The 22,006-nt window shown below is 49.1% G+C and overlaps 7 protein-coding genes across 7 annotated transcripts; 4 read left to right on the top strand and 3 right to left on the bottom strand.

The window, feature by feature from the left end:
* Positions 1-237: 237 nt before the first annotated feature.
* Positions 238-1,441, bottom strand: MGYG_04029 (cysteine synthase; the record flags this gene model as incomplete). Its single annotated transcript, XM_003173808.1, has 2 exons — positions 238-1,235; positions 1,306-1,441. 2 exons carry the CDS (start codon positions 1,439-1,441, stop codon positions 238-240), a joined length of 1,134 nt encoding a protein of 377 aa, XP_003173856.1.
* A 669-nt stretch (positions 1,442-2,110) lies between these two features.
* On the top strand, positions 2,111-5,689 carry MGYG_04028 (condensin complex component cnd3; the record flags this gene model as incomplete). Its single annotated transcript, XM_003173807.1, has 3 exons — positions 2,111-2,549; positions 2,615-4,260; positions 4,316-5,689. 3 exons carry the CDS (start codon positions 2,111-2,113, stop codon positions 5,687-5,689), a joined length of 3,459 nt encoding a protein of 1,152 aa, XP_003173855.1.
* Positions 5,690-7,575: 1,886 nt separating this feature from the next.
* On the bottom strand, positions 7,576-9,741 carry MGYG_04027 (hypothetical protein; the record flags this gene model as incomplete). The annotated part of the gene is made up of 4 exons (XM_003173806.1): positions 7,576-8,568; positions 8,650-9,356; positions 9,454-9,511; positions 9,586-9,741. The coding sequence occupies 4 exons, from the start codon at positions 9,739-9,741 to the stop codon at positions 7,576-7,578; spliced, it is 1,914 nt and encodes a 637-aa protein (XP_003173854.1).
* Positions 9,742-13,111: 3,370 nt separating this feature from the next.
* MGYG_04026 (hypothetical protein) lies at positions 13,112-13,907 on the top strand (the record flags this gene model as incomplete). The annotated part of the gene is made up of 4 exons (XM_003173805.1): positions 13,112-13,174; positions 13,238-13,453; positions 13,530-13,691; positions 13,755-13,907. The coding sequence occupies 4 exons, from the start codon at positions 13,112-13,114 to the stop codon at positions 13,905-13,907; spliced, it is 594 nt and encodes a 197-aa protein (XP_003173853.1).
* Positions 13,908-14,448: 541 nt separating this feature from the next.
* MGYG_04025 (GTP-binding protein GTR1) lies at positions 14,449-15,533 on the top strand (the record flags this gene model as incomplete). Its single annotated transcript, XM_003173804.1, has 2 exons — positions 14,449-14,642; positions 14,711-15,533. The coding sequence occupies 2 exons, from the start codon at positions 14,449-14,451 to the stop codon at positions 15,531-15,533; spliced, it is 1,017 nt and encodes a 338-aa protein (XP_003173852.1).
* A 1,047-nt stretch (positions 15,534-16,580) lies between these two features.
* On the bottom strand, positions 16,581-17,137 carry MGYG_04024 (hypothetical protein; the record flags this gene model as incomplete). Its single annotated transcript, XM_003173803.1, has 2 exons — positions 16,581-16,671; positions 16,968-17,137. The coding sequence occupies 2 exons, from the start codon at positions 17,135-17,137 to the stop codon at positions 16,581-16,583; spliced, it is 261 nt and encodes an 86-aa protein (XP_003173851.1).
* A 2,583-nt stretch (positions 17,138-19,720) lies between these two features.
* On the top strand, positions 19,721-21,612 carry MGYG_04023 (dicarboxylic amino acid permease; the record flags this gene model as incomplete). Its single annotated transcript, XM_003173802.1, has 4 exons — positions 19,721-19,871; positions 19,933-19,997; positions 20,063-20,223; positions 20,295-21,612. The coding sequence occupies 4 exons, from the start codon at positions 19,721-19,723 to the stop codon at positions 21,610-21,612; spliced, it is 1,695 nt and encodes a 564-aa protein (XP_003173850.1).
* Positions 21,613-22,006: the final 394 nt, after the last annotated feature.

Here is a 22,006-nt window from a genome sequence, read left to right as displayed (position 1 = left end):
CTTGTTGAGCAAGCAAGCTCTTTTCTCTTTCTTATGAATGGTTCCCCCAAAAAGCTGTGTTGGTGGCTTTTATGACCTAGCATTTTTTTAATGTCGATATCAAGTTCATACCCGGGACAATCGGACTGCTCGTTGCCCTCTTTTATCTCAGGCTTTCGATAGTACATTATGATAATCTATATTGCTTAACGCCGCTATCAAGTACGGCTATCAACAGGGCCGTGCAGATAAATCAAATCACGGCAGCACAATATATTTCTCCAAATGTTTGGGTATGGCGTCTCTAAGATTCTTGCTCTTCAACCACTTATCAGAGAACAGCCGATCTGCATATCGATAGGCACCATCGCACAACATGGTGACGACAGTATGTCCCTTCCCAAGCTTCTCTGCAACCTCCTTTGCAGCAACAACGTTAAGTGCCGAGCTAGCACCTAGATATAGGCCTTCTTCGTCGAGACACCGGTATACCATCTCAATACTCTTCTCGTCACTGATGCTGAGTGCTCCATCAACAAGATCAATATCGGGTTGCAAGTTATCCGTTACACGGCCTTGGCCAATGCCTTCCGTAATACTACTACCAGTGCGCTCTATGAGGGTACCCCCACTTGTGATGTAGCTGTACAGCACACTCCCCGGGGGATCGGCAAGGAACGACTTCACTTTACCATCGCTAACAGTCTTCAAGTACCTAGTAACACCAGCTAGTGTGCCGCCAGTACCAGTAGCACAAGTGAACGCATCAACTTTCCCTTCCGTCTGCGCCCAGATTTCTGGGCCAGTGGTTTCAATATGGGCTCTCCGGTTAGCTATGTTATCGAACTGGTTAGTCCAGACGGCATTTTCAAGAGACTCGGCGTGTCTCCGGGCTTGGTGGTTGTAGTTCTCTGGGTTGTCGAACGCAACAGCAGGTACGGGGTAGACCTCAGCGCCCAGAAGTCTCAGCAAGTCGATTTTGCCTTGCGACTGGGTGTTTGGCATGTAGATAACTAGCTTGTATCCCTTTGATCGACACACATGGGCCAGGCCAATTCCGGTATTTCCTGCTGTTCCTTCAACGACGGTGCCGCCTGGTTTAAGAAGGCCTCGCTCCTCGGCGTCTTTGACGACGAACAATGCGGCCCTGTCCTTGACGCTTCCGCCGGGGTTTTGGAACTCGGCTTTTCCCAAGACATTACAGCCGGTTTGTTCGGAGATGCGGTTCAATCGGATTAATGGGGTGTTTCCGATAGCTGAGAATCATACCAATCAGTTTCGGGTACAAACCAGATCATAAAAGGGTACACAATTGCATTCACTTACCCCCGGTCAGGCCCTTTACGACACCTTGCGCCTTGGAAACCCCGACTCCATAGGTGTTCCTCGCTTCCATCTGAGCAGCCGTCTCGGCAGCTCTCAGAGCCGTAGAGGTGAACGTCCGGACTCCCTTCTTAAACATGATTGCGGTAGAATGTATATATATGGTATTAAATAGCAAAAGGGGGTGTCAATTGAAAGGAAGAGAAAAGCCGGGCAGTCTCATCTTCGGGAGTTAAAGGGCGGCGGAGAACCGTAGTTTTGATTAGTCAGAAGTAACTATAACTAGAGGTTATGGCGTGATTAATTCATAGAGCACATAAAAGACGAGATATCAAACAGTCACTAGTAAATCATTACCCCAATTGTAGATAAAACAGAAGAATAAATCGAAATCCAAGTTCATCTTTTGCTATAAAGCTGTAAAGTAGTGCTTTATTTCCCTCTTAGACGACACCGCGGCACTCGGGTGTACATACCAAAAACGGACTAGCGTCATGGCGCTTATCTTATCGCGTGTTTGTTTACTTTATCCCGAAGAGGAAAAACTGACAACCAAAAGCGAGCAAGCAAGCAACGAGCAGCATGGTTTTACCGCAATATCGATATTAACGCCAATATCTACTGGGGATTAGTTTTGGTCCTACTTGACGATAACTATCGCCGAGACTCGTCTTGTCGCAACACTCGCTTTCATGCGCTGCAGTCTCTCTACCCCTCGCTGCCGCCCATAGTTTCGAAGGAGTATACACCTACCTACCCTTTTCCCGACCCTCGATTATATACCTCTGTACTGTGAGCGCGGATAAAAATGCCCGGTCGTGCGCCTTCTACTCGCCCTTCGTCAGCTGCGTCCACACGCAAATCATCCGTTCCACCTACAACCGCACCCACTGTTTATATTCCAGAGGAGCCAGCCTTACCCACCACCTCTGCATCTCTCCGCTCAAATGTCGTCGACATATTCGCAGATGCGCAGCGCGCAATTACAGGGCATAGGAAACTTGCTATTAAGCTGAGAAAAATTCAGGAAGTTTGCTGTGGACTTCGGACAGCAAAAGTGGACGGGAAAAAGGGCTCCCGTCTCAGTGAAATCCCCGATTTAGCCGGTGGTGGACTTCCAGAGAAGGAGCTAAACATTGAGATCTGTCGATGCCTACTTCGAGTGGTGCCAGTAAAGAAAGCCGAGGGAGCGGCGGATAGGGTTATCAAGTTTCTCGGGACATTCTTGAAAGCTGCCACTGACAAAGGTAAGGTCTAAGAACGGTTAATTGAGTTAGCTGAATCAAACACTAACACTGAATTATTCGCGCAGACCTCGAGATTTATTCTGACGATGATCCTGATGAGACGCGCGGCTTACCGGAAACCCCGTCTTCGCGGCTTACATTCACGATTGTGTCTACGCTTATCCCGCTACTTGCCGCAAAGGACAAGACGGTTAGATATAGGACAACCCAGATAATTTCGCATATCGTGAATTCATTAGATTCAATTGACGATGAACTATATAACTTAATACGACAGGGTCTTGTCAAAAGAATCAGAGATAAAGAGCCTACTGTTCGTGTACAAGCGGTTATGGGACTTGGTAGACTGGCTGGGAACGATGAGGAGGATGAAGACGGGAACAACGGAGATAGCCCCTCTGCTCTGCTGGAAAAACTTCTTGACGTACTTCAAAATGATACCAGCGCCGAAGTTAGGCGTACACTTCTCCTAAACCTGCCTCTTACTCCATCAACCTTGCCTTTCCTACTTGAAAGAGCCCGGGATGTCGACGGTCCAACTAGACGTGCTCTATACACCCGATTACTACCTACACTTGGTGATTTCCGCCATTTATCTCTCTCTATGCGAGAGAAGCTACTACGATGGGGCATGCGTGACCGTGACGATAATGTCAGAAAGGCGGCTGGACGGTTGTTCTATGACCGTTGGATTGAAGACTGTGCAAGCTCATATAGAGCAGAAGAAGAGGAAGGTGGAGAAAGGACCTCATCCCCCACAATCGCTGCTCTTACCGAGCTTTTGGAGCGCATTGATGTGGTGAACTCTGGGGTAGATAACGGAATTGCTCATGAAGCTATGAAAAATTTCTGGGAGGGAAGGCCAGATTACCGTGATTCTGTGACTTTTGATCAACAGTTCTGGGAGACTTTGACGGCTGAATCTGCATTTATGGCCCGAAGTTTCAATTCTTTTTGCAGACAGGAGGGCAACGGAAAACTCGAGGATTTAGCAGATGAAAAAATCCCTGAAGTCACTGCTATGGCATTTTATCTGCACAAGTACGCTAATGTACTCCTTACGCGATTAAACAATCCGGAAGAGGCAGAGGGAGGAGAAGAACAAACCATGGAATATGAATTCATTGTTGAACAATTGCTTTATATCTGCCTCACGCTTGACTACAGCGATGAGGTTGGCCGAAGGAAAATGTTTTCTCTCCTTCGAGAGACCCTGGCTGTTCCAAACCTACCCGAGGAGATCACGAAGCTTACGGTCGAGGTCTTACGGTGTGTTTGTAGTCCTAATGCTGCTGGTGAGGGTGAATTCTGCAGTGTTGTCCTCGAAGCTGTAGCGGAAGTCCACGACACAATTGTTTCCGAAGACAGCTTTGTCTCGGCTAAGTCAGAGATTAGCGAAGACAGTAACCAACCAGTGCAAAAGGATAAGCGCAAAAGTGGTGCCGGACGAGGCGAAGAAGACGAGGAAGATAGCGAGGTACCCTTCAACAAGGAAGAGGCCAAGGCTAAAGTGCTCAAGGAAATTGTGGTCAACATGAAGTGTCTCTACATTGCGCAGTGTATGCTTCAAAATGTGGAGGGAAATCTCCAAGATAATGTGCATCTTGTGACGATGTTGAATAATCTGGTTGTGCCGGCTGTTCGAAGTCATGAAGCCCCTATTCGTGAAAGAGGGCTTGAGTGCTTGGGGCTGTGTTGCTTATTAGACAAGGTACGTACATTATACCTCGCCAATTTATTCGGATTTAAATCTAACTTCGGAATAGTCCTTAGCAGAGGAAAACTTGGGATTGTTTATCCACTGCTATACCAAGGGCCATGAATCGCTTCAAGAAATGGCCCTCAGGATTCTGTCGGATATAGTTACAACGCATAATTCATTGCTTGCGCCAGTTGCATCTGCAAATGATCCCAGCTCCGTGACTCCTCCGCCATTCCAGAAACCGCTGCTGAAGGCCTTTGCAAAGGCCTTAAAGACATCAAATCTACCGCATGCTCAAAGTGCAGCTGTCATTGCGCTAAGCAAAATGCTCCTCACGAATGCCCTCTCTCCTTCCAGCCCATCAATTCCTCCCTCGATCAAAGAATTCAATGATAACTCCGTTGCAACACTTCTACAAGCCCTCGTCCTTGCGTTCTTCAATCCACGGACGCGAGAAAACTTAACTCTCAGACAAGCCTTGACCTATTTCTTCCCTGTCTACTGCCACTCACACATCTCCAACGCTCAGCAAATGCGAAAAATTGCAGTACCGGCAATCCGTACTGTCCTTGCAGCTGTCGATGATTTCTATGCTCTTGAAGCAGAAGAAGATAGTGATGGTGAAGTAGATGGAAGTGTTGGTGAAAAAGAGACCAAAGCACTCATGACAGGTGTTGTTGGGATGTTAACCGAATGGACCGACGATCGTCGGATTATCGGCCTAGGTGGCGGAGGAGATCCGTTGGCACCAGCGAGCCTTTCGACTAACTCGATGCTTCGGCCTAGCGAGAGCCTTCACTTAGCACTCTCCAAGGATATCCTACAACGAGTTTTAGGTGTTGGAGGCTTTGCTACTGCACCACGAGAAGAAAGGAAGTACTTGCTTTCTATGTTGAGCAAGCTACATTTACCTACTCCCGTTCCAATGCCCTCTTCAAGAGCCAGTTCCCGTGTTCCCGAGGGTGCTCCTGATGAACGAGAAAGTTTACGACCCAGCATCAGGACTGACAATATGACTTCCCAGCTTCAAGAAGATGATGATGAGCTGCCTCTCCAGGTTAAAGACCTCCTGGACCAAGCTATTTCAGCTGGTGTTGCTAGTGATGCTTCAAGCAGAAATGCACTTGTGAAAGCAAAGAATTCTATCCTCAAATTGCTTGCTGGTATTATAAAACCTTCGGATATGGATTCCAGCACGATGTCTGCACGACCTGGAAGACGAGAAAGAGTCCGCGTCAAGGATGAGCCGATTGAGGAAGAGGATGAGAATGACGTGACAGCTATGTCTCAGGCGAGCAGGGCCAGCTCAGTGGCAACAAGCAATATTAGTCGCATCGAGGAAGAGGATGAAGGCGAGGAGACGGAGACTGAAAAGAGAAGATCAGCCCGTCGTTCTGAGAGCGTGGCCAGTTCAGCTGCGGGTGATGAAACTGAGTAACGGGTGCTCAAAAATTAGGTATCTCGCCCTTAAGAAATCTCGATTACTTCTGTCTTATAGGGGCTACTTGTACAGTTTCCTTGTCATATTGAATGATATACTGTCTATGGCCGGATAATTTACCTACTTAAAATGGAGAATACTGAGTGATTTAAGCATGCACTGACCAAATATTAGACACGTTACTAGCCAAAATTCGAGCAACAATCTTAAACGATATAGTTAATTGGGTCGAACACTCCTAGCATACACAGTGGCGTTGTAAATAGGGGTAAGAAAGTATGTATAAAGTTTTCAGGACAAGGTAAAATTAACTACAATGGAGAAGTTATAAAGGCAGACTTACAACTAGTAAAACAGAAAACAATTTGAGAGAAGAGTAGAAGACTTTGAATGAAGAGTGAATTAAATGAAAAAAAGGAGCAAAGGAAATAAAAGAGATTCCTCCAAGCCGCACTCCAATAATAAAAGACAACCCACATGCCATCCCAAAAAAGAGCCAACCCATTTCCAACTGATGGCCAAAGGAAAACACTCCATCCTGCAACCAAAACTACCCTTGCATTGTCCGTTCATGGGGCAACCCTCCAAAGATCGAGAGATGGAATCAACACAGTAACAGTAACGTATTAAAGGGGACTGAACAAAAATATATGGTGATAGGCGAGAGAAAAGGGTACAGGCCAAGAAAAGAGAAAAAGGTAGGGATAAGAATGGAATAGCAAGGGGGCGGTGGTGATATGGTGATATGGTGATATGGTGATATGGTAGGTAGGTAGGTAGGCCGGCAAGGCAAAGAAAAAGTAGCGATCAAATGAAGAAAAAGAGGAATTAAGGAAGAAGAGAAGAAAACATTTTCCTGGCATGAAGGGGAACAGAACAGACATGCCGCATGCCATGTATAAGGTAAAATACTCCCGACTCTCCCGCTTTGCTCGTTTTCTCTTTCCCGTCCGCTGTATGTCCGACCTTCCCCCGTTTCCCAAGACTCAGTCAAATTCTTTTCAAGGAGAAAAAAAGCACGAAGGAGAAGTAAAGTAAGAGAGTAAAGAAAAAAGAATTAACACGATAGATAACCGATGTCCTCCCACTGGAGAGTATTTTTTTGTCAAGGAGAGGAACAAACAACCCGTCTTTCTGTAACCCGTTTCCAATTTCCTTCCGATGTTTTGGATGCCGCTCTTTTGCTTTTGATTTTGCTCCGCTGTTGAAAAGTGTTTTTTTTTGTATAGGTTTTTTTTCGGTGATTTTGATTGTTGTTGTGTCCAAAAGAAGAGTGTGCTTTGGTATATTCTCTTTCGCTCAAAATGCCATAACAAAAAGCAGAAGCATCCGTCCAACATCCCACACCCCCCCCCCCCCCCCCCGCTCCAAGAGACCAAAAAGAAAGAATAAAGCCCAGGAAGAATCAGATCCGTGTTCGCGCATCAAGTGCTGTTTGGGACCGGTCTATTGCACTGCTTTTGTTTTGTATTATTCCGGAAAAAGACGACTGGAAGAATGAGGCCAGTTAAGGATGGGTGGGTATGGCAGTTTCCTGGCTAAAGTCGAAGCAAATGGCTTCTTGTAATTGACCGGAAGACGTTGCGAGTGGTGAAAGAATCTTCGGCTGGGATGAAGATAGGATGGTAGGAGACCGAGGCCGTCATAAACAATAGAACTAAAAACAAAAACAATGCGTGGGTTGAGGAGAGACTGCACTTATAAGAAACAGGAAAGAAAGAGACGAAAAAAAGGGCCAACTCCTTCAGAGACAGGCTGAGAAGGAGGTCTAAGGAGACGATCTTTGGGTCTTAGGCCTGTATAAAATATGGCGTCGTATCAGACTGGAGTGCTATAGTCAGATTGCCCACAACAGTCCGGTGAGGGGCGGATATGGTCTGGGTTTAAGCAGGAGATTTGTTGGCAGATGCTCCGTTTCTACGTCCATGTGGCTCATCTCCGACAGTCAAGCCTCCAAGGCCAGTTGACAGGAAGGCAAAGGGGTCAGATCCTCCATCACCACTGTAGAATCCGCCGCCATTGGAAGTGCCAACTGGCTGGGGGGTATGGTCGGCGGCCGTGAAGGCAGCCTGGGTTGCAGGGTTGCCAAAGGAGGCAACAGACTGAGAGCCACTGGTAGAGCCATAAGCGCCATGGTTCATTTGGCCCATGGGTGGTGGATAGGGTCCTGGAGCGTTCGCAAGACCAGACGGAAGAGAGTAGGTGCTGGGTGGGCCGCCAAACTGTTGACCGAAACCACCGAAGTTTCCACCGCTGGAGGCAAAGGGGCCGGCTCCGGGAGCATTGGCCATAGAGCCAGGGCCACCCATGCCGAAGCCAGACTGTGGATCCATGGGAGTCGGGAATGCAGAGTCAGCAACAACTGCAGCACCTGAGCGTGGACCACCGCAGCGAAGACAGTTGATGTTCTTCGCGAAGTTGTGGTAGCCACAACCATCGGATCCGCACTTCCAGTCTCCAGCACGGAACGGGACAACACCGCCGTTTCCTCCCATTCCTCTTGAGTGGTGGCCCATACCGTGACCTCCATGACCTCCGTGGCCTCCGTGGCCTCCATGGCCGCCATGACCACCATGGTGACCCATGTGGTGTGGTGGTGGCATCATGTTGGGTGGTCCATAAGAATAAGCGTACGGCATTGGGTCTGGGCCAGAGCCAACGGCTGGGTACGAGCAGCGGAAGCAAGCAGTACGACGCTGGAAGTTGGAGAAACCACAGGATGGACAAGTCCAGTCACCGGGACGAGGACGGTTCTTGCTAGGAGGGAACGGTGCCAGAATCTCCGCAGCACGATCGAGGACACGGCTGGAGGAAGGCGAAACTTCAATTGCCTTGTCATTCAATGCACGGCCATTCATGCAAAGACTTTCAGCAGCCTATACGTATAGCATCATTCAATGGTTAGATTTGAGCCATTAATAACTTAGAAGCAAGGAGAGTGATAGACGGAAGCTTACCTCTTCATGGGAAGAAAAGACAGCGAAGCCGGTGCCGGTAGGCTTGTGCTGGTCCGGAGTCCTCAGGGTCCAAAAGGCGATGGGCCGTCCGCCGAACTGGGTGTACCAGCTCTCCAGCTCAGACTGTGTGGTATCATGGGGCAAGCCACTCATATGCAAAACCTTACTACGCTCTGCCAAGAACGCACGAACGTCCGCTCTGGCGTCCATCGGGCGGGTCATAATTTCCGGGTGTTCATGGGGAGGCTGAGACTTGCGGATCAGGCCACGGAGCACTCTGGCAAGCGTGATGACTTCCTCCATTGCTCTGCGAGGCGACGCAGGTGCAAGAGCCTGCAGATGGAAGGGCAGGTTGTGCTTGATGGGGGCGGAGGACTGGACGGGCTCGACCTCGAGGGCAGCACAGATGTTGGCGAGGTCGCTGGGACCGAACGGAAGAGACTCCGGATGGTGCTGCTGCCATCTTTGATACTCGGTGCGGAGGTCGAAGGTACGGGAATGCTGCAGGTACGGAGGTAGCACGACAGCTTTATCACGGGCCTCCCTAGGCAGCTGCACACGCATGTCCCATGAATCCAGCGTCACAAAGGCGAACTCGAGGTTTTTCGATAGGAGATTCTCCTGGGCAAAAGTGTCGAAACGATTGATGGCATCACGGAAGGTACCAGCAGACCGGACGTGTTCCCATGTAAGAGTGGTCAAGCTCGCTAGTAGTAGTGTTGTTTGGTTAGCTATGAAATAGTCTCCACGACAGATCCAACGAAGGAAGAAAAAAAAATCTCAACGGAATTGAAGAACACGTACTGCAAAGAGGCGTGATAGGAGTGTTTACTGGCTTCACCAGGACACTCTCGCGATGGATCTGGAGGTAATTGATGTATGTGGTCAGCAAGCTGGCCACTTTGAAACGGGCTGAGTGAAGCCACCGCGGCCTACCTCTTCACAGTTCTTGGTGTCCAGGAGTATCCATCCGAGCTCAATGACTTCTGCAGAGTCCTTTGTAACGTACACGCCATGTTCATCACAGGTTGTAGCGACGTGGATGATGATATATCGGTCGAGTTTGGGGGTGGGAGACTGGATGGACGCCATATTGGATGCTGTCCAGGTTGATAGCGACGAACAACGACAACGACAACGGAGACGACGATCAGGGACGATTAAGGTCGATTAGGCCGAGCAGACGCAACGAGCTCGACGCTGACAGAGGGAGAGAGAAGGCCGTCCGTTCTTCTTCTATCCCGAGTGCTCTGGAGACTGGGGAGTTTTCCAGCAAAGCAGAAACAACCAAATGGCCAACAAGCAACGGAAAGCAGAAAAGAAGCAGAGAAACGGACGAATTAAGGAACCCCCGACGATGAAACCCCCCCGGTTAATAGTATAAAAAAGAATAATATAACCAAAACAGAGACGAATCCTGGCGGCGGAAAAAAAAAGAGAGCGTGGTTAAGGATAGAACCGTAGGGGACGCACTGGACGGGGAGACGGAGAGACGGAAGGACGGAGCGAAGAGAAGAGAAAAGGGAGAGACGAAGAAGATAGCTACGTCTTCTTCAGTGTCTTCTTCGTCTTCTTTCTTCTTGTTGCGAGGGAGAAGAGAGGAGAGAGAGAGTAAGAGAGTGAGAGTGAGGAGGATGACTTGTTGTTTGGCTGAAGGAGAAGAAGCAGCAAGAGATGGAGGACGAAAACGAAAACAGGTGGGCGGCTTTTTTTCTTCTCTTTTCGGGGTGGAGGCTTTTTTTTCTTTGCTTCTTCGCAGTCTTGGGCTTAGTTAAGAAGCGTGAGAAGAGCGCCGTTTGGTCGCGAGCAGCAGCACCGTCGCCCTCGTCCTTGCTCTGCTACGAGCTGGCTGGCTGGCTGGCTGAAGTGAGTGTCTTTCTACTGGGCTACATAGAGGGTGCAGTTGTCTCGCTGCAGGAGGTGCTGGCGCTGCGGTGGGTGAGAGCTTCCCCTTAGTTGCTGCTGCCAGCTCGGCCACGGCTAACAGACGAACCACGCAGCAGGCAACGCAGTCCAGCCAACCAAAGGGTCGAGTCGATGCGATGGGATACGCCAGGCTGACTCGAGACGTGCATTCGCTGCGGCAGTGACAAATCAGCCTCTCCAGGGTTTTACGGATGGCCTCTTTTACCTTCACGCGGACACCGGTGGAAGCTGGCGGGACGGACAGACAGGTCCAAGTACATCTACCTGCAAAGGGACACTGTTTACACCCTGGTCGAGGGCTATTACACACATAGTACGCCCTTCTATCCTGCCCGTCGCCAAGCGGGACAGCCTGTTTGTCCGCCATCCTGGTTCCTGTGTCCTCGAGCTCCGGGCATCAAGCGACAAAAGCAAAAGGCACCTCGAGAGCGCTGCAGCTTCCCGGGCCAAGGGGACATACATGCACTCGGACCATGCATATGTGCATACGGACAGTATGTACAGGCGGACAGGCAAGGACTATAATCTCGATGGGGTGTTTTCTCTCCCCGCCAGTCATCGAGCCGGGGTTACGTTTTTTTTTTTTTTTTCGTTTCCTTTTCAGCCGTCGTCCACGCCTAGAAGAGGCACTCTCGTCATACGAAAAGAATGCATGCTTAGATACGCATAGTCTTTTACTCGATTAGGTCGATCCCTGGCTGATGCAGGCCACGACTAGCTTACCCGCTCACGAGAGAGCGTACATATACAGGATGCACCAGGCTGCAGCACCCTACGCCAACATCACAATTCCAAACGGCGACTATCAACTTTAATTTTGCTGGCTGGTTCAAGGACGGGAGTAGTTACGGTACTGGTAGCAGCTGACAGCGGGAAGCAAACCCAAGCTGCCTCACAGCTAATCTAACATGGCCAGATCTTCGTCTGTGCTACTCACTACCTACTAGTGCTTTTTCCACAGACAGCCTCTGGCCCAACGGACCACCCCTCTCCAACCATGGGCCATGCAGTACATTGAACCAGTGATGCTGTCGTCTTCTCCACTGAGGATAACCCTCGTTAATGAGAAGACTGAATGTCGAGAATCAGGACATATTCTGGTAGGTGGACAACATCGCAGGTACAGACTTACTCCCTGTACTCTGTACCACTAATTAATGTTTCATTTTATTACCCTCCTTCGTCATCCATGCCATTATGGACGATTGTATAAACAACAATACTATTGCCAGAAGGCTTAGATGATTGGATACCTCATGGAAGCAATGCCTCCGAAACGAGTACGACAGCTTTGGCATCACATCGCCAATGCGACTGTTCAAGTTAATTGTTCTTCACATTCTTGTGTCGCAAATACCCTCCTCCGCTTTTGTTAGCGATTTGATCAGTTTTCTTCCCCGGACACCAAGGAGATCGCGTAAGTCATACTTCGACCGCCTGCTACTTCATCTTAGATGTGAGAGAGGAATGCTTTATAAACATTACTACGGAGAGAAAAGATGTAAAAGGAGAAGCGCAGGTTTCTTATCCATTGACACATAAGATGCAAGCCATCTTTGCCTCTATCCTGCCCTCGATCTAAAGATGCCCCCGGTGCCTAGAAGAGAGCCTCACATTGTATGGCCGTTTCCGTTCGCAGGTCGAATCAAACAACCAAAATAATCGCATTTCCTCTCGGACAGGAAGTGCTGGAGAAGGTTTCCATGTATACATCAATTTAGGCAGCTAGAAAGAATTCTATAGATCCGCTATGCCGTCTAGTATTTCCGATATCTGGCACAGGACCTACCAATATCGGAGGCTTGAGACAAAATGGACTCATATACCCTACGAATAGCTATGCATATTTCCCCAACGCAACATGACTGTATGTCCTATCTACGCTAAACAAGAACGAGGCAAAGTTCGCTCACCTTGAGTGAATGTTTCCTTCGATACCCTCGCTAACAGAAATAGACCAAATTGACTGATAGCTGTGAAAGCTGCTTCGACCATTCTTACCACGCCGAATCACTTTTTTCCTAGAACGTGTATTGTGCTAGCACAAATTCACAATGAGCAGCCGTAGAAACCGCACTTCTGCTCTTCAAAAGAGCGAATGGTACGAGCTTTTCACCCCTTAATACCCTCGACACTTTTATCTATAAGCCATGGCCGATGGGCGACAAAAAGGGTCGCGCTTACAAACTCTGCTTGGCGCGCGGCGCGTCTGCTGGGTTCGGGAACTAGTCTTTTTCCGGCGCTTGGCGTTTGTACGCCCCACAGCAGCGGCTCAAGAAAAGGAAAGTCAGCGCCGTGAATGCCGACGGTGTCCCGATATTCTGCGTTACCATGAGTGACTGTGGAACGACTATGCCCTGCATACGGATAGTCACTTCTATGGCGCGATGGATAGGCTATAAAGCCGTCTCTTCGGTCACCTTTCTCAAACTCTCTTCTCTTTTCCTTGCAAATCAATCTAGCAACGAAATCTACTTATTTTTTTTTTTTTAATTTGAACTTGATAACTAGGTAACACCGTGCGTCAACCAGCAAAATGAAACTCGGCCCTGCTTCTTTATTCGCTGCCGCTTTGGCTTTCGGTATAGGGGCCACTCAGGTAATATTATATCCGCGGCCAGGTCACCGGTTGGAAGCCAGAGCCCATCTAACACGACAATAGGTTTATGCAAGCCCGCTTGCCGACCCGCTTCCTCATCCAGTTGGGCCAATAACATACACCGGCCCTGTTGAGCTAAACGGAAAGAACTTGAACTTGACCGTTGAAGGCACTGTTCAAGAGATCTACTCGAAAGTCAAAGATCGCACCGGGGTGATCTTAAAACCGGTGGATCTCCATAAGGATGACTCTAAACATAAACTCCGGGCCCGTGCTAGGGTATTTATATCTGCCTAAAGCGTCCACTTTTGATAAGTCTAGCTGGAGACAGTTGTTAATGTCAGAGATCTTTCAGGCCTCGATTAACTGCCACCCACAAGGCGGAGGTGCTAAAGTCAAATCAATCCGTGAGGGCGCCAGCTACCTTAATGGCCTCCATGGAAAGTTTAGACCCTTGCCACGGACATGCAGCCGAGTGAGCTGCTCCTGGGACTCGGGTATCTTCCTTTGCAACGATGTAAGGTTGCATATAGTCCCAGCGTACTATCGACCGACGCTTGCTGACTTCGTGCGTTAACAGAACGACCATAAAGTCTCCGTTCCCTGCAAGTTAGTCGCAGAATACACTCGGGATATTCTTGATATCTGTGCTAGTCCCGACGTAGTTTCGCTAAGAGGACAGGAGTTTGATAGCGATGGCTGGAATGTTGTTGTTAGGGAGAGCAACTGCTAGACATTTGGTGTTTAAGGTGGTATGGAAAACCTACCAGTGACATTTCAATGTCTTCTGATTTCATTTTCAAGGTCCCATGGCAGCAACAAGTCGTCAGTTTCTCATTTTCTTCGGGGGATCAATAATGACCTCACCCGAGTAGTTAGTTAGTTAGCACCATCCACAATCCAGGCGGTTGGTTATTGGAAGCATGTCTCTGGTAGCTGAAGCAAGTCGCAATTTCAATGAATATCCTCATCGATAGCATGCTCGCTATCTGTGTCTTGTAGTGTAGGCACACGATGGTTGTGTTTGTTTGCTGCATGAATAACGCGGAAGAAGTGGCTGACACGCTAATCCCAACTAGGCAATGTCAAACCTTCCATGCGTCACTACGTCAGTTTGCGAGTTTCCTCACACAAAATGACATCCTCCGCTCTCCAGTACACCGGTTCTCCGCCAACTGATAAGCAGCTACAGTGCCTCACCTTTTTTCGCCTCTTGCTCATCATCTACCACTTAGCCCGACTAACTTGTCGAAGTTTCGGCACCTGCTACAGCAATGGATATGAAAAAGAAGAAGCGGAAGGTCCTCCTCATGGGCAAAAGCGGCTCGGGAAAGTCCTCCATGCGATCGATAATATTCAGCAACTATGTTGCAAAGGATGTGCGGCGGCTGGGAGCCACAATTGACGTCGAACATAGCCATGTCAAGTTTATCGGTAACTTAACGTTGAATCTATGGGATTGCGGAGGGTAGGTTACGTCGCAACATCCCTCCCGAGTGACCATAGCTAGCTGCTGACACACGCCCGGGATTCTAGACAGGACGCATTTATGGAAACGTACCTTGCTTCCCAGCGAGAGAACATATTCTCTGACGTTGCGGTGCTGGTATATGTGTTTGATATCGAATCCCGTGAAGTCGAACGGGACCTGGACACTTACAGCGCCATCATCGGTGCCCTCCAAGAGTTCAGTCCGAACGCCTACGTCTTCTGCCTCATACACAAGCTCGATTTAATCCAGACCGAGCACCGAAGACGAATATGCGAAGAACGATCGGCTTTGATTCGCGCGCGATCTGGCTCATTTTCCATTGATACCTTCGGCAGCAGTATTTGGGACCAGTCGTTGTACAAAGCTTGGGCGGGGATCGTACATAAGCTTATCCCCAACCTCACCGTGATAGAGAGATTCTTGCATGCCTTTGCAGCGAAAATCGATGCCGAAGAGGTGGTTCTGTTTGAAAGATCGACCTTTTTAACCATCACCTCTGTCACGTCCGAGGTGGGCAAGTTAAACCCTATCTACGATCGCCACGAGCGGCTGTCCAACATCATGAAGGCATTCAAACACTGCGCTGCGAGGAATACACATACCACCCCTGCGTCAGCAAGTTTCCTGGTCATGCACACGAAGACTCCACAGTTTAACGTGTTCCTCGGCTTGTTCACGGACAACACGTACATTCTTGTTGTGATACCACCTGGGGAAGCAGCGTACAACTGTGCAGTTATGAACACTATGCTGGCTCGCGAAGGTTTTGCCAAAGGTTCGTCAGGAGGCAGCACTGACGGGTTCCCACTTTCATATTCTGATACTCCGGGGAGTGTACCGAATGGACACCAGAATGGTCATGGCTGAAAATGCTATCCGGAGAATCCGAATCACGCCACACCGTATAAATATGCGCGGGACGAACCTATTATATATACTCCGTACGCCACCCTTCAACTTCCAACAGCTTCCACTGTTGTTCTACTTCTACACCTAGTTAATCGCTCTTACCTCATTGGCTATCCTTCTCCATGCTGTGAGAGCTGTTCAAAGATACCCGTTTCTATCTCCCCAGGAACACCGTAAATGCAATGATTTGGTTCCTCTCCATCTTCTCTATGAAGATTATCCCATGTCTTTTTTTCTCTTTCTTTCATAATTAGGGTCAATAGTAGCATTGTATCAGGAGTTAATGTCGAAGACAGATGGATGGAATAGCACCGAATTACGATTGACCACCGAATGAAGCAAGAAATACGCGATTCGAATAAAAAATCCTCTATGTCTCTTAATTCTCCCAACAATAACTTTTCACCCGGACCAGGCTCAACGGCCAAGGTGTCTGTAAACAGGGGGGCTTGAAAAGGCCATTCCTCCACGCATGAGGAATCCTGTCAAGTGAGCCAAGCGCAACGAGGTCGTGGACACCAGCTAAACGAGCTTGGCTAATTATCTTTGCATTCGCTAGTTAGCAAGTTAACTCGCTATTTTCCTGGGCGTTGGAAGGTAATAACCGGGGAAATAAGATCATGCGTAATGTTCCCAATCCATGAGTCGCATGAGTCGGACATTTATCGGGCATATAAGTAAAATCCAGGCCCAATGGAGATTTTCTCCACGTTCGATTAGAAGGCCGCAACACCATCACAGTTGGGTCGGGGAGAATGGCGGAAATGCCCGAGGAAGTAAATGCTAAGCATCACGCCCTACGCCATAGGCCGGTCGATCAATGTGCGAATTGCGTACTCGGCGGAATAAGGTGTCCTTCTAGATGGAAAGGTAAAATTCTGGCTGGAAGTTTCCTGGGGTAACTAAGTTAGCTGTAACTTGTGCAAATTCTGCACTCCAAGCTAAACGGAGCTATGGAAGAGCCTGACGGTGGCGCGGACGATGGATGTCAACGTTGCAATTTTGTTAGGTGTCTCTCCCGGGGCGAACTTCACACGTGATGGTTGTGATGATCGTGTCAACGGCGTTCCCAGCAGTGAGGTAAACGCGGAGAAACCTAACAACTGTCAAGGATGCTATTGTTAGCATATATTGAGAGGGTGACTGCTCATCTTCCTATCCCAGGCTGACAAGCCACGGGAGTACAGAGAGTACTCTGGGCTCGAGCCCGTCAAAATCGCGCAACCCCTCAACTTCCCCAACTCGAAAGCAGGCAGCCAAGAATGTAACCCTGTCGGCCGCCATGCGAAATAGGCCGCCAAAGCTTGCTAGGGAGTTGCCATTCATTTTTTTTCCTGGGGATGCGGAGGTTCCTTCCCTGGGCGAGAGAGCGCATTCTGTTTGGCCACCAACAGGCGTGGTTCGGCTCTTGGCGAGTGCTTCTGTGGTGCGAGGGAGATGAGCTTGGCACGGGGCAAAGCGTGGAGGAGGCGGGCAGAGATACGAGCGATCTCAGCGAGCAAAAGCTGGAGAAGCAGCGCCCATCTGACTTGCAGGGGCTGAAAGGTTTCGCAGGCGGCCATCTTTTTGCGAGGCTTTGTTGCTTTATATCTGTGCTCCCGTATACAAAATTGGGCGCCTTGGTGCTGATATAAATATAGATTTTGACAGCTTAACACGAAGGCAAAGCAGCCTCTTTTTCTGGCCGAGGCTGCTCCCCCACAGCCTCGTAAGCGTGTTTTCAGTGGGCCGTGGCAATAGCCTGTATGCAGTGTCCCACACCACATATAAGCAAGTATACTTACACACGGCAGCGTACGTCGTAATGATAATTTGTTATTTTTGTTGAACAGGAAGTAGCGTGGGAAAGCGTGCATGCTCAGGTATGCAAAGATGCTGGTCGCCATCGCTTAGAATACACCTATTTGATGCCAGGTTTGTTGGCGTAATGGGATGATGGAGTTAGTGGGCGACTGTGACTGGAGGAAGCTTGCGCCCTTATGTTGACACCGAAAGGATCCATGATGTCAGTCTGGAGAAAAAGTGAAGCATTCCTAGCATCACTGCACTAGCACGGCTCCTCGAAATTGCCTTTATCAAGCCCTCCGCCCTTCAGCTTTGATTTTGAAAGGCAGGCTATCGATCACTGTGAAAAACGATGAGATTGCCAAGCACAGCTAGGTGTGTTTCCCCCTGGCACCCAAGCAACCAAGTCTCTAGGCGACGCTGGGGAGAGGCCTTGTCAGAAGACGGAAATATGATACTTTTTTTGGAGAGATCTCCCAAGGGCCGACGATAACAAGTCAAGAAACATCCTCCATCCTGGTTCCATGACGGTAACTCGCGGCGTTAACTCAGGTTCAACACAGGTCAGGACGAAAATGCGGTCCTCTGCCGCAAGAGTTAAAAGGGCTGTTTTGCCAGTGGAGATTCGCTATAACGACGGCTGCAGTCCTGCAACTAAAGCGTTCATCCTTCCTTTAAATGTAGAATACCGTGACCTTGCAGCGCTAGTTAGCCAACTAGTTCGGATACTGCACCCATGCGGAGAATTTTTCTAAATCCTTCTCTATATTATGTCCAACCGGACTTGACTGGCTGTGGTTACTCCATATCGAGCTCTAGAAAGAATAATTTTATGTTAGCTCAACGTAAGATTCGATTTGCTTTGCGCATCAACAGGGACCTGGATAGTAGATAAAACATCTTGCACGCAGAACCGGGTGGAGAGCGGTTGGGATTAATGGCCTTCGGTAACGCTCCCCGACAGGAGGAAGTTTGGCCGTCTCATACAGGCTGCTGTCTCACCCCACGGGACCAGATCATCATCCGGTATCTCTTATCTTTCGGCATGTCCTCCGCGTGCTGTTTGCCTTTATCTCTCTCTCTCTCTCTCTATGCCCGCGTTGCTCCGTAGTGGTGGTGATGATGATGATGGTCAATTGATGTTGATCCTCAAGGGGCCTGTCTGTCACATGACCCATCCACGGCCAAAAGCCACTTTTGCTTCTTCTTCCTCGAGCGAACAACCATCAACGAAACGAACGTCAAGCTCGTATTCACGATGTCCACAGGCGTCCTCCGCTACGGAAAGATACTCTTGTTTAGTTAATAGAACAACTCTGGAAGCTTTCCTTTTTCTCTCTCCCGTCCGTGAAGCCTAAGTAAGGCGCGCTCGCCCGCCTTCAAGCTTTGCACCCTTTGATCCTCAGGCTGAGTCGCCCCCCGCCTCCGTCGTTAGTTATGCTAAGTTCATGGGGGGCGCAACCAAGCATTCATTCGACGCCATCAATGCTTTGAACAATGACGAACACGAGTACGCTGTATGATGGGATAACAAATGTTTGCTGGCGGGAGTGCGTGAGAGGAGAACATGAGAGAGACACCTCGAGACTCGGCTTGGATGCATCTTCCCAGTGCCCGAGTGGCTGTCACTGCCAGACTCCAGACAGGGACCCCATGCCTCTTATCTTACAACCCCGGACGACAGGGGTCTTAACATTACTTAGGCTGCAATCTCCATCAAACTTCATGCTTTAGCGCATATAATAGCGATACACTATATGGCTGTCCCGAACGCTTGCATCAGAGACGGCCCGTTTGATAGGTTGGGTGATTTGCTGGAGTCTCATTACGGAGTAACTCGCACTCACGCTCACGCTGGCCAGCACCGGTTTCTCCCCGGGGCCGCACCAATAGGATCCAAGGGTGCTAATACCACATGCGCCCAAACCATATCCGGGAGGGAACACACTATTTCGGGACGGTGTCGGAGTACTTGACCCAGACTTGGAGATGGCGTTAAGTCGGAGTCTCTCCCTCTCATGCAACCCCAGGATGGTTAAACGGGAGTCGAGAGGGTCCTTGCCCACTTTTCTTTTTGCATTTTTTTCTCTCTTTTCTCGCGTTTTTGCACATTAACCTATGTTTACGTTTACTCCCGGGTGGTTGATATAAATACTTCCCTTTGCGCCCGCTGGGTTCCCAGGCGGCTGCTTTCTCCCTCTTCCCGACCTTGCCCTCTCTCGCCTCAAGACTGACGGTGTTGAAGCTCCCTCAAGCCGCACCGTATCCCAACAGCCTCAAGAGAGACTTTGTTCGGCGTGTCGGACTAGTTACCTCATAGTCTTCAGTCTCGCCGTCCCTGGCCTTGTCAATCGCCCACCATGGCGACCTGGGAACAGAAAGATGGCCCTCTCAGCGAGACAATGCAGACGAAGGAAGAGTTTTCAGACCAGACTGGCGAGATACAGTATGAGAGCGATCCAAATACCAGCTTGCACCGTGGGCTGAAATCCCGGCATATTACTATGATTGGTAAGCTCAGGCATATATTCAGCTTGCATCTTTGACGGTATTACTAACTGCTGGATAATAGCTATTGGTGGTGCTATTGGTACTGGTTTAATTATTGGTACTGGAGCTGCTCTGGCAAAGGCTGGTGTAAGTTGAATTTCCGTGTTCAGCCACGAGTTTCCACTGCAAAGCGCTAATGCATTAACCTTCAGCCCGGTTCCGTCTTCATTTCTTATCTCATCGTCGGTTTCGTCGTCTGGATTGTTATGAGCGCCCTTGGTGAGATGGCCGCATGGTTACCCCTTGCCAGTGGATTCACCGGATATGCTGTTAGATTTTGCGACCCTGCTCTCGGTTTTGCTTTGGGCTACAGGTTAGTTAACTATCTTCATGAATGGGCTTTTACTACTCTCGATTATTTTTGCTAACTGATCATGATAATAGTTACTACTGCAAGTATATTATCATCACGCCGAATCAGTTAACTGCAGCAGCCCTGGTTATACAGTACTGGGTTAAGCGCGAAACAATTAACCCGGGAGTATGGATCACCATTTTCCTGATCGTCATTGTCGCCATCAACTACTTCGGCATCAAATTCTTCGGCGAGTTTGAGTTCTGGCTCTCCTCGTTCAAGGTCATCATCATTCTTGGAATTATGCTCTTGACCTTCATTCTTGCCCTTGGAGGTGGTCCCGATCATGACAGGAAAGGATTCCGATACTGGAAGGACCCTGGCGCGTTTAACTCCTACATTAGCACAGGATCAGCCGGCCGATTCCTTGCTTTCTGGTCGACCATGGTTCAAGCTACCTTCGCTTACCTCGGAACTGAGCTTGTTGGCGTAACTGTTGGAGAAGCCCAGAATCCTCGAAAGACTATCCCCCGTGCTATCAAGCTTACTTTCTACCGAATCCTCTTCTTCTACTGTCTCAGTATTCTCTTCCTTGGAATGGTTGTGCCATACAACCACCCAGACCTCCTTTTCGCAAACAAGGCTTCCAACAGCGCCAGTGCCTCACCTTTCGTCGTCGCTATTCAGATCGCTGGAATCAAGGTTCTGCCATCCATCTTCAACGGCTGTATCCTAGTTTTCGTCTTTTCTGCGGCAAACTCTGATCTTTACATTGCAACCCGAACCATCTACGGTCTAGCTCGTGAGGGAAAAGCCCCTGCTATCCTTGCCAGAACCAATCGCAGCGGTGTCCCTATCTACTCGCTCGCACTTTCCACCATGTTTGCCCTGCTCGCATACCTGAACGTCTCCGACGACTCCAAGGTAGTGTTCGGCTACTTTGTCAACATGGTTACCATGTTCGGTCTTCTCTCCTGGATCTCCATTCTGGTAACGCACATCTACTTCGTGCGCGCCCGCAAGGCCCAGAACGTTCCAGAGACCTCACTTGCCTTTAAGGCGCCATTGGGTGTTCCTGGATCTTATGGTGCCCTTGCCTTCTGCATTCTCATTGGTCTCACTAAGAGTTTCAACGTCTTCGTTCACAGCCCCAAGACATATGGAAACTTCGACTACAAGAACTTCATCACCTCCTACCTCGGTATCCCCGTTTACCTCATCCTTCTCTTCGGATACAAGTTCTACACCAAGTCACCTGGAGTCAAGGCCGCCGAGGCTGACCTCTGGAGTGGAAAGGATGAGATCGACCGTGAGGAGGCTGAGTTCCTCGCCCAGGAGGCCGTCAGGAGAGAGAAGCAAGGCGATGCCGGCTGGTTCTACAGGACATTCGTATCCTGGCTATTCTAGGTACCATGTTTACGACATAGCATTGATTTTTATTTCTCATGAATTCACAAATATCGTTCATGACTTTCTTCTTTTTTTTTTTTTGAGTGGATCTGTACGGAGTATATAAGATAATGAAAGCCATATCTCTCTCAAACTTGTCTGTATACTCCGTAACTCCTCCTTCCGTAGCTATTCAGGCAGCGACTTGTCTCGTCTTCTCGCTTCCTCAGGTCCGACTCTCGTTTATGCACGGGCGACAGGGTCCCGCGACGGCCGACTGATCTATCACCAGCAAAAAGAAAAAGGCCCCAATCCCGCATTTTCCCATCGCTGTGATTGGCATGTAACTATATACATGCAGAAAACAAAAGTGCAGGAAATAAGTAAAGATGGCTGGTTGGTGATTCGCTAA

The sequence above is a fragment of the Nannizzia gypsea genome, genomic scaffold (genome assembly GCF_000150975.2).
Source record: "Nannizzia gypsea CBS 118893 supercont1.3 genomic scaffold, whole genome shotgun sequence".
Taxonomy (NCBI): domain Eukaryota; kingdom Fungi; phylum Ascomycota; class Eurotiomycetes; order Onygenales; family Arthrodermataceae; genus Nannizzia; species Nannizzia gypsea.
This window is presented reverse-complemented; position numbering and strand designations above follow the sequence as displayed.